We start from the raw sequence: 12,096 nt of genomic DNA, 5'->3' as shown, positions 1-12,096 counted from the left end.
GGAATTAAAAGAGGAACAAACAAAAAGTATGATGATAAAATGAGCCCAGGACATCGGTAGACCAATATTAATTGAACAATGGGAGAGATTATGGAGAGTGAATATGAAATTTACAGCATGTATGGGATTACGGGAAACTATATTAAAAATGGTTTACAGGTGGTATTTCACGCCAGATAAAATTGCAAAAATTTATAAGACCAATGAGGATAAGTGCTGGAAATGTCATGAGAAAGTTGGAAATTTTTATCATTGTTGGTGGAAGTGCAGCAAAGTGGCTGAGTTTTGGAACAATATTTATGAAAAAAATGAAAAAAATGTTGAAGATTACTTTTGGAAAAAGACCAGAGGTTTTTCTTCTTAGTATGTCTCCCAGAAGATAGAGAGAATATTTTATTATACACGTTTGCAGCAGCCAGGATCCTACTAGCAAAAAAGTGGAAAGGGGAACATCTCCCAACAATGCAGGAGTGGCTAATTAAATTAGTAGAATTTTTGAATTTGGCAAAAATGACGGCGTCAATTAGAAATATACCGAAGCAAAAAAAAAGCAAAAGCTGAGTGGAGATATGTGGAGGAATTTTTGGAAAAAGAGAATATTAAAACAGACCTAGTGATATGTTTAGATTGAATGACATAAGAGAGGTTATATAAGTATTTAGGATATTGTGAAGGTATGGATATAAATGCATATAGAGGAACAGCAATTAAAAGAGTTTATATAAAGGGAAGTGGTATACAGAAGATCAGAAGTAAAATGTTTAATATGTCTTTTTCTTGTTTTTGTTTTTTTGTACTGAGCTTTTTCTTTTTCTTTCTTTCTTTTCCCCCCTGCTCCTTTATGGAATATATTGTAACTCTCTTGTATCTTTTAAAATTTGAATAAAAATCATTTTAAACAAAAATGAAATTCCACTGGTTCCATGAGGAAATCATGAAAGTTTTATAATAGTTTAGAAGAGTAGTACAGAGATGGTCTTAAATGAGTATGCAGGATGACGTCTACAAAATAGTATCAGATTCCACGTAAATGTTTTTGTGATTTAATCCTAGCCATCCTTTCATTAGGTTGTGGCAGATGGCAGAGAGCAATGATGGAAATTTGCATGACTGCTCTCTGTGCTGGATCAATTTCAAAATGAAGAAAATGTTTCTCTCCAGAGTTTAAAAACACTAAACATTTCCTCTAATGAACCTAGTAAACCTGTGGTTTTCAAAATGAGAGACTGGCTTTCTTAGGGAGGTGAAGACATCTGGTAGAGAAGAGCTAAACCCTCCCAAATACTTGCCATAACTGGAGAGGTCATATTCTCTCCCATCATTTAATCCAGGAAGCAATACTGTTCCGTACTGCAGGCAAATGGAGAGTGTAAAGCACTAATTTTAAACAAGATTGGTTCCTGCTTTAACGCCCCCCCCCCCAATGTTAAGGATATGGCTCTGAACTGTTTTTTTTTAAATAATAATAATTATGAGTTCTTTCAGAACAGAGAGATGTAGCTTGCCTAACAGGCTGTTTCTTTCCTCCCATGTATACATAGGAAAGTCCAAATATTCATTTTCTTGATTCAATGATGCATTCTAATGCAAACTTTAAGAATTTACACTGTGAACATGGAGCTGATGTTAATAACCCTTGAAAAAAAGAATGCACATGGGTTTGTGAAACATGGTAAAGCACTGACTAGGGCATAGCTATCACTATGGAGCCCCTATGAATAATCTTTGAAAAACAACGCGAATGCATTCATGAAAAACTATAAAACGTTGAATGGCAGGTAGCTTTGAGCAAACAAAATTCTATGAAGCAAATATACAGATGGAACAATGTAATGTATGAAAGCCCTGAACCACCATGTTTAGTGTGGTATTTGTCCTACATAAAACCTGGAAAGCTTAGTACTGCAGCTGTGCAACAGCAACTTGAAACCGCCCCCTAGCCACAGCTTGGTTTCTGATTAGTTATTCCAATTCAAACTATTTTATATGAGTGCATACTGCTGCAAATAGTCACAATGCCTTTTTCAGAGATGTATTATTTTATTGCCATATCTAATAAATTAGGTAAAGCATGACATGTTGCATTTTTATTTGCGCTGAAGTTGTGTGAACTTCAAATCAGATGATAAATAGGAAAACAGGACACACTTCTTCACACAGCAGGAAATCATCTAAGTAAATTCAATTATATTCCTCTGATTGTGTTCTGCCCCCAAGACTCTGAAGATAGTGGATTTTCAGAAAGGAAAGGGGAAAATGGGAACTTTTAAGATAACACACTGTTTTATAAAGAATTCCCCACCCCACTCACTGCCCCCCATATGAATGTTATCCTGCCTTGAATTTCAAAATTAAGTATTTCTGGTCTCAGCTGGATATTGCTGTAGCCCACAAATGTTTTCAGAGATACAGTAGAGTTTATGAGAAAATAAGCTCGACTGCTAACACATTATTTTCAGAAGTCAGCCCTTTCATATTTATTTCAGTTAGTATTCAAATGCCATGTGAAAAATTACTTTTTTGTTTTCTTGAAAGCTCTTTAGCCCAGTAGGAATTCCATACATAATACCACATGGTTTCACTAGATTGCACCACCTGTTAATCTGCACAGATATTGCATACTAAACAGGGCAAACACTAAATGAAGCAAGTAGACTTACGTGCCATCCTGGCGAGTGATGGTATAGCCATACTTAGGAAACTTGACAAATGACACATTGACTCCAACTAGTGGAGTTCCATCTGTAGTCACCACTTGACCTCGTATAAGAGATACAAGACTAGGAAAGAAATGCAATTAAATGTTAGTTCTGAAGGATTCTTTGGGAACAAAGAATACTATTCTAGATGTGTTTACTCCTGCACAAATGCACATTCACTCTTCTCTGATCTCTTCAGTTTCAGGGAATAGACTACAAATTGCCAGAAATGTACAGCGGAACCTCGGTTTTCAAACGTAATCCGTTCCGGAAGGGTGTTCAACTTCCAAGACATCTGAAAACTGAAAGCAGAAGCCTCGATTCAATAGGGAAACTCAAAATGGAAGCTGTGTCGGATGTTCGGGTTTGGAAAAACATTCGAAAACCGTAGCATTTACTTCCAGGTTTTTGGTGTCCGGGAGCCGAAACATTTGAAAACGGAGCCGTTCAAGAACTGACTGTATTTAAATTGAGGCCATGTTGGCTTCAATCACCCAGAGGGGTGTGTGGAGATTGCATTTTTGGAAGAAAAATAAAAGGAGCAGTTTTAAAAGAGAGGTGAAGGGAAAGAGCTGGAAAGATGGAGAGAGGAGAGTTAAGGAGTTGGTTCTGAGTTGCATGTAACATCCACTCTGAGGAGAATATCTTCAGCTCTAAGCTTAGATAGAAAGATAGTGTGCAGTGTCTTGAGAGAGTATTCAGACAGGTGTTAACTAGAGGGCTGAGTGAGTTTGAGCAAGGAGAAGTAGAGCTGTGAGGATACACTCTACTTGGGTCTCATTTCAGTCAGGAGGGGAGCAATCCTGGAAGAGAAGATTCCCAAACCAGTTAAGAGGGATGTGCTGATCCCCTGTGTATGTTATACTGCTAGACATACCTCAGGACTGCAACCAAGAAGATGAACACATAGGATAAAATAAATTAAAACCTCTTATCCTATTATCCTAGCGCTTTGTTTTCATATTTTTCTTATCAATGTATGGGTATGTAGTATAAAACAGAGTTTGCCATAGTATGAAAACCATAGCACATCCTTCTCTCATTACTAAATCACCAGTTTTTTTTGTTTGAATTTGAGATTTCTTTTGTCCCCCAACCTGCTTGCATGAAATCCAACACCAGCCTTTGCCTATATGGAACTAGAGTTGAAACCAAGCATCCTAACATTAGAAAATCATGAGGAAGCCCCTAGAATGAGATTTTACCCCAAGATGGAAAAGCAGCAATCCATATTAAGACATTATTAAAACTTGTGTCAGAAGTACTTCCCAGTCTCTATAAAATCATATTTTTGGCCATTACCTGCTGTTGAAGGGATTTTCTCCTGGGATTATATGAGTGCTGTCTTTCCCCACTAAAAGCTTGATTCGATCATAGAATGACTTTACAGTTGGTGAACCAGAGTGACTTTGTTGTATAATGTCTAGAGGGTCACGTGAACCGCGGCATAGCAGGCTATTCTGACAAGTCGACTGGAGGCAGCAGTCTGGATCAAGGCAGTCAACAAGGCCATCTGAAAGCAAAAACACACAGGCTGTTGTTGTTGTTCATTCGTGGATAGAAGTAGCCCCAATGCTTTTGCTGTCTGCAAGCATTCAGATTGGTTGTAGTGCTCAGTTATTTCCATACAATGCAATAACAAGTATCACTGAAAATAATATACATTGTATATATTAGCTGTACTAACTTATTGCTATTCCCTTGTTTCATATATGGTGTTTGCTATCTTGGTGTCCTAGGCAACATTACTGTATTTAAGATCAACCAGAAATAGGGACATTTTGCTGTCTGAGGCACAGGACAAGATGATGTCACCCCCTACCCCCTGCCATCCCATATATAAAGGGTGATTAGATTGACAGTTGAATCTTAGTCTGATTCCGGCAATGGGACAAAGTCCTCCCCTGCACCTTGGGGCAGGTACCACACAGAACTTTGTCCACTTTCTACCCCTCAATATTTGATGCATTAGGTGGTTGCCTCATTCTGTCTCTTGATAGGGCTAGCCCTAATCCAAAACTGTTTTGGAAGGACACGTGTGGAGGAAATTCTCAAGGACTGCCAGTACAGTAGTGGATGACATGGTGGGTGGCAGCACTTACCTGATCTCAGGTTCGTTGCATTAATGCTGCTTATGGAGAGGTAGAGGAGGATAAATGAGGTGGCTCTGAGATTGGTGTGGTTTAGACACACCAATTGAGTCAATCTGGTGCTTCAGCTGGCGTGTGTGTGCCATGCCATTCTCCCCCCTCCCCACTACTGCTTGGTAAGCAGCAGCAGCAGCGTGACTCACCAGAGGTCAGGTGAATGCTGCTGCCCCAGTGCACCATCCACTACTGGCAGCCCCATAACTTTGGAAAGTTTTTTCACTCATAGATTTGCTAAAGGCTGAATATTTACAGCTTGCAAATGGGATGAGAAATTTATTCAAACTGGATCTCGTTGGCTATCCAGGGACAGGGCAGAATAATTAATAAACTGTTATCTGTCCCAATACCTTGTGGTAGATTGGGCTAAAAGTTAAAAAAACAAATAATACTCTGCTTGAGCTTGCATGGGCTTTATTGTAGACCATTTCTGTGTTGGTATTATTACCCACGGACAATGCAATCTCTTAGGAAAATTAAAAATGAAAATGAAACAGTCCTTGATTAGTGCTCATTGTTGTTTGAACTGTAGATGTTTTCTTTTTAAGGTCAGCAGCCTTTACACATTAGGATCCCCATTTATCTTGAAGCCTGTTTCTATCATGGAACAAGGATGATCCCCTCCCCTCCCTTGCAGTCCATTTGTCACCCACTTTATATAATCAATGTGAGAAAATAATTGGGTTCCAATAATAATTCAAGACAGTTTTCCCATTAAAGCCTGAACACTTTTTCCTTAATATCATTTCTAGGCTTGTTGTATTTCTACTACTACAGACTGAAAATTGTCTTCTGCTTTTAGTTTGCTCAGTGCTTTTGTTCAGGCAACTGTGAGAGAAGAGAATCCTAGCAATATATTAAAGAATCAAAAAGTCAAGACACAGGATAGAAATTACTCCCTTTCCACAAATTTATATTTACCTGCTCAAGCTATTGTGTGTGTCTGTGTTTTATTTTTTGCTATGTCTATGGGGGTGAGCATATGTTATGCCTATAATGACCTCATCAAGCTGCATGATTATGGGCTGCAGCGGCTGAACACTTTTGACGACACCATGAACTTTAAATTGGCACACCAATCTCCCAGTGGCCTGTCAGTCATGTGAATAACATCTTCATGCCAGCGAGCCCCCTTGGATATAGTCTGACATTGCAATCTTCAGTAAATTACCCTGTCACTGCCAATCTTACAGTTATCTCGCAAACAATCAAGGAGGCAATCAAACTGTTCTGAAGTACCAGTTCAGGACCTAGGGGGGCTAGAAATGTCTCCATTCAATACCAGTGAGAAACCTGAATATCACTGCTTAGATACTAAATGGAAATATGCACACACCTCTACGTAAGAATAATACACTATAGGTTTCATGGTTAGGTCTGTACAAAGAATCCACATTTTTTTAAAAAAATCTAAAATCTCTAACTGGGCAATACTTTTATTAGGCCAACCAAAAAGTAAAAAAAAAGAAGAAGAGTAAGCTTTCAAGTTCTTTAGAATTCTATATCAGACTGGATTTTTTTTTAAAGAGGAGGGCAGGGTGGAGGGAGCTGATTTAATGTTAAATTTTAACACTGATGTTAAAGTTTAATAGTGCAAGGGTATTTGCTAGCCCTTTGCTTGGTGCTGGAGGTGCTGAAACAGAGTTTGCAGAGCTGGCAGTGGGGCATTTGGCAAGTGCTGTGCAAAGCACTTTGGAAGCCCTGTGCTCAGCACTCCCCCAGTGCTGACATAGGCCTGGCAAAGCTGTTTCTATAGGGATCTGCTGCATGATCAACAGAGAACTCAGTCATGCAGACAATGCGGCATACTTGAACCCACTGCCCATCACTTAAATACAACTTTCTGTAGGGGCTGGCTGCAATTAACCCACACCTGATGTGATGCAAAGTTTGGAACAGGTGGGTGTGGTTGGTCTTATAGGCCAAAGTGGGACCCATGCTGGGTCAAATTTGCCCCACAGGCTGGAGGTTCCAAACCTATGACTGCATAGACACTGGCACTGCTCAACTATGATGCATATTCATGTTTTTGCTTGTTTTATATATGTAGCTTAGATGCTTTGGAAACACAAAAGCCCTTTCAATTTCAGCACACTGTCAAATATATGTGTGAAATTATGATAATGTAATGTACACAGTGACAGGACACATTACAATAGATGTCTAACGAAGACATCAAGTGTACCTGCAGAGAAAACATCCAAAGTGCAAATGCCCATTTCCCATTGACCCATTTCCCACTACCAGGGAAGCACATTCAGGTCTAGCATTAGCAGTAGCAAGTCTTTCTGAAACTCTAATGCTGCAATTCTAAACACACTTACTAGGGGGTTAATCCTGTTGAACACAGTGGGATTACAATAGAATAACCAAGCACAAGATTGCTTTGCAAATGGGAGCACAAAGGAAAATGTAATATCGAAGAACTTTAGAAAGTCTACAGTCACACCAATTATTCAAACACTCACACACTTTTATATATTACACTGTATACATTTGTATTATCGCTGTATTGATCCTGGGTAATGAGGCATACAAATGAATATATTTTACTGAAGCAATATTTGCTCGAGAGAGTAGGTAACACTTTTAAGTTTCACATAACTTTATTTGAAAGGAAAATAAGGGTATCTCCAAGCTTAAGAATTATACATTTTATATTCTGCTTAACAGATAAAATACCTCATAGTTTACCTCATTTTCCATTTAAATAATCTTAGGAAACCCTGAAAGCTAACATTCTAATAAACAAGTTGGGATATTAAAGGGAAGATGTTAAAACCTCAAAACCTGATACGTTATAGATGAAAATATAGATCACATAGTCTTACAAACAAAATTCAGATATGTTGGTATTCAACAAACATTGCTATGCTTAACCTATTTTTCTGGGGTTAGAACCTTACCCCAGGCACACATATTATTGTGAAATTAACACTTAACTAGATCTGCAGGGTAGCACTTCTAGGACATTGTCACAAATTGTCACCTGTACAACAACGTCCTGAAATTTTAGCCAGTTGTCACATACCATTTTCCTTCCAGAAACAAAACAAAACAAACAAAGACACACACACACACACACACACACACACACACACACACACACACGACATAAAATACTGAAGAAATGCACTGAACTTTGCCATTGGTATGCATTTACTACCCCGGCCAATGTTAGAAAGCCCCATCATTTTCCCCCATGACAAATGATCAAGGAAAGATCAAGAAAGTGTCAACAGGCTGGCAGAAACTGTATAATGTTGTTTGGGAACCATTCTTTAATCAATGGCAGTTTCCTTGAAGGTTTTTTAACAAGTTAGAAAAACACCCCCCAAATTCATTAACATTAGTTTATGTTTGTTTTCAATTGTAATAAAAATAGTTCTAGACACTTTACAATATTTTCACAATATTTTCACTTTAAATTATATATATATATTTTGCGACAGAAAATAAAAATCATAGCTAATTAAAAGAATAGAAATGGTGCTGTTTATTCAATATGCAAGAGCAAGCACTCAGCAGAGACAAATTTTGTGTCTTCTGAGTAAGTTTTTTTTGGCCCTAGAGCAGGGGTGTCAAACTCAAATTCATCGGGGGCCGCATCAGCAGTTTGGTCACCCTCAAAGGGCCGGTTGTGTCTGTAGGACTATGTGTCCACTCTTTATTATCATAAATTATTGTCACTGCATTCAATTATTACTGTTTTTTGTAATAATTAAGCTCATTCCCGCCCCCACGCGGATCACATTCCTGCGTCGTGGCGCGTGTGTGGGAAGGGATGTAAACGAGGGAAATTTGAACAAAAGGTGGGGATCGACGGCTTCGGGGGGGGGGGGCTCAACTAAACCTTCGGCAGGAAGGAGAAAGCCACTGCTGGGATTAAAAACCTGCAGATGGAAAGAGGGCTTCCCTCTCCCGCCCTGTGCAGACCCAAACCCCGCTAGGCAGGATGCCACACGCTGCAACCCACCCCATGCTTTGGAGAGGGGCAGGAACATGCGGTGCAGCGCCAACTCCCTGCTTTGCTTTTGCATCCTCCCTCCTCAGCGCCAGAGTCCCTTCCCCTCGCGCTGAGGGAGGGCAGCGGATTTCCCGAGGAGGAAGGCGGCGGCAGCCCCAGCGGACGTGCATCTTTGCCTCAGAGCTGCTCTTCCCCCCACCCGCGCTGTTGTCGTCTTCGCCGTCACCTCTCCCTACTGGGACTGTAGGCAGAGGAGGCTTGAAAACCTCCCCCCCCAAAAAAAATTCCCCTCCCACCTACTCAAACCGCGAGGTGACTCCATCTGGAGCCCTACATCACAAGGGGCTGAGAGGAGGCGGCGGCAGAGCGGGAAGAGCAGGAACCCGTGCCGTCGCCGCCGCCTCCCTCCCGGCCGCCCCCCGGGGAGCAGCTCCGCCAGAACTGAGAAGCCAAAGGGAGGCTCGGGGGTGGGGGGCAGAGCAAAAGCCAGGCACCCTCCCGAGTGTCTATGAGGAGAAAACGGGGGAAGAGGGAAGAGAAACCCGGCTCCATCAAGAGAACGGCTGTTGCGCTTCGCCTACTTCCCCCTCAGGCTCACTCTGCGTCCCTTTTGCCCGCTCGCTCGCCCACCTCCCGGATGCAGCCGAGGAGAGGAAGGGAAGCGGCGGGCAGCGGCTCCCCAGTGCCGCCTCACTCGCTCTTGGAGACAACAACAAAGCCCGCCAAAAAAAAATCCAGCGCTGCTCCGTCCAGGCACCAACTTTGCCAGCGGCGCCTGTAGGGCTTTCCTACCTCCTCGGCGGGCTTCCTCCTCCTCCTCCTGCATCTCACTTCCCCGTCTGGCCGCTGTGCCACCGCCTCCCTCAGCCTCATTCGAAATTGAAATTCCCTGGCCAAGGCCGTCAGCGCGACTCCAGCGCCCCGGCCTCCGCCTGCAGCCCCGCCCCCGGTTTTGACCCTCGGCCAATCGCAGGCTCCAGAACTACTGTCAGCGGTTATTGTTGGCGGCGGCTACGCGGGCCACATGACGAGGTCTGGCGGGCCGGATTAGGCCCCCGGGCCTTGTGTTTGACACCCGTGCCCTAGAGTATTGGGTATTGTCAAGCACACTTCATTCAACACTGGAGACGCAAATATCACCTGCAGTTCACACCCTCTCCCCACCCAGCATACACTGGAAATCTCACTGGGGCAGAAAATCACACACACAACCTTGATGAAGGTTAAATGCCATTGAAATATGATAAATAAATAATTGAAATATTAGAAAAAAATGATGAAATATAGGCTAACAAAAATCTTCATACAATGTATATACATCTGCATGTGTGTGCATGCACACAGTATCTCATGTAACATTCCCTAAACTTTACAGAAAGCTACATTAAGATAAGACTACAATGGAATAAATCAAAAGCAGTAGCTTTCGTTCATCCCCTTTCTAAAAGCTTGTCGTGACAGGAATTTATATTTTTTAGGTCAAAAAGTGGTTCTGTAGGAAGATAATTTGTCAAATTGCAGCAGTAAATAATCCAGAATGGAAGTTGAAATAATGAAGAACCTCTATCGGCTTTATAATACAGCTCAACTCAACTATCCCAAGTGGCTAACTCCACTGAACTCAATGTGAGTGATGATTATACCAGTATATAAATATGGTCCTGTTGTTGCAGCAAATTCATACTTGTCTTTCCATATAACCAGGGGATTATACAGCATCTCCCCCTCCTTGCGTTGCTGCTTCCACAAACTCATGACCCGTTCATCAGATTTGTCAATGAAAAGCATTCCTAAGGGAAGCTGGAATGTTGTGGATAAGCAAAAGATATACCAGCTATGACAATTTAATTTATTCTTCCAAAGACTTTAATCAGGAAATGACTCGAGTATTTCTAATCTATTTCCCATCTTATTTTATAACCACCTGTATTTACAGAGACAATTTTGCAAGTAAGTAGGTTAACAACTGATGATTTTTAGCGCACTGTGTTTTAATTGACTAACTAATGGCAGGATGTCTGTGTAATCAACCACAGTTTTGTGAGTTGTTGTTAAATTACACGATTACCACAGTTTTCTGCTGTTATGAGTTTGTGGGTACTAGACACCTATAATCCATGGATTCAGTGAGTGTTAGAATTTAATCAAGCCTTGGGGTGCTAAAATACAGACAACTCTAATCCCTGGAGCTAGAAAGTGTTAAAGGCTAATTAAGACAGCCTAGCTTCCTCATGAGGTGACTGCCTAGGGGAATGGGCCATTAACAGGACAAAGGATCAAAGGGGCCTGGTGAGAGACAGTAAATCAGTTAGCCCCCTCCATCAACTGATAAAGCCAGAGTGGATGAAAAAAAGGCTAGGGGCGGGATGCTCGCAGCCTCCAAGCCCCGGCCCCCAACTGGCTAAGTTATCACGGTCTGCCCTAACCCGATGCAGCTGGAGGTGGACAGCAGCAGCCATCACCTTCCCCAGCCACACTGGAAGATGGCAGCCCCCCTGAACCCACTGCAGCCACGGCAACAGCTGCCCACCCAGAGTCCCCGGTTGGTGGATATTACCTAGTAAAATATTAAAACGTCCCTTTCGTGGTATGTTATTAGCCTAATAGCCAGATGTCATGATAAGTATTCATTTGATGTTTAAACTTGCTAAATATTTCTGGCTACTGTTCAGCGTACCTAAGAGGACTTTGTATAAATTGCCTGAATGCATACAAACACTTGCCTTTCTTTTGTTAGTCTCAGTGGCCAGTCAAGGGATAATAAATGGATAAGATTACAGATTGTTACAGGATAGCATGATGGCTGTTGTTTAAGCACATGACCAAGTACAGCAGAGGGGATATTTTGTCCTGTAAAGAGGTAAGCCTAGCAGGTATTGATGGAGATACAATACTCATTCAGTCAAAAGAGAACATTGCCTGCTATCTGTAGATGCTCAAGAAACAGAAGCATAGTTGACGACGCAACTGAGGCCACTGTTTGAGTGACCTGCTTTATGTCTCCTGAATATTGCCACCCTAATAGCTGTATTCCCCCCTTTTTTCCTTTCCTTTCCTTTCCGATAACCAGAAGCCTGGAACACAACCCTGGTCCCTGAAAATGATCAGCTGAAACCTCTGGGCCTGCTCAACTGGTTGTTGCAACTAGCTCTACTGCACTCATGTCCTTTGTAGCTGCTTTCCCAACTGAGTCATTGCCAGAATCAATAAAGTTAATGTCAGTAACGGTTTTGGGAAGACAAGAAGTGCAAAGGCTTTGTTACAAAGTATAAAAGATATTTTC

At 41.6% G+C, this 12,096-nt stretch overlaps 1 protein-coding gene across 14 annotated transcripts in view; it reads right to left on the bottom strand.

Annotated features, from left to right (window-relative positions):
- Positions 1–12,096, bottom strand: part of LOC118080205 (teneurin-2) — a 475,640-nt gene that overhangs the window by 55,870 nt on the left and 407,674 nt on the right. For all 14 annotated transcript variants that reach the window (XM_088661757.1, XM_088661752.1, XM_088661761.1 and 11 more), the window contains 2 exons: positions 4,002–4,212; positions 2,661–2,780 (listed from right to left, as the gene is read on the bottom strand). In XM_088661757.1, the coding sequence (XP_088517883.1) occupies positions 2,661–2,780; positions 4,002–4,212 (331 nt within the window). The remainder of the gene's footprint in view (positions 1–2,660; positions 2,781–4,001; positions 4,213–12,096) is intronic.

Source organism: Zootoca vivipara, chromosome 2 (genome assembly GCF_965207765.1).
Source record: "Zootoca vivipara chromosome 2, rZooViv2.hap1.1, whole genome shotgun sequence".
NCBI classification, from domain to species: domain Eukaryota; kingdom Metazoa; phylum Chordata; class Lepidosauria; order Squamata; family Lacertidae; genus Zootoca; species Zootoca vivipara.
This window is presented reverse-complemented; position numbering and strand designations above follow the sequence as displayed.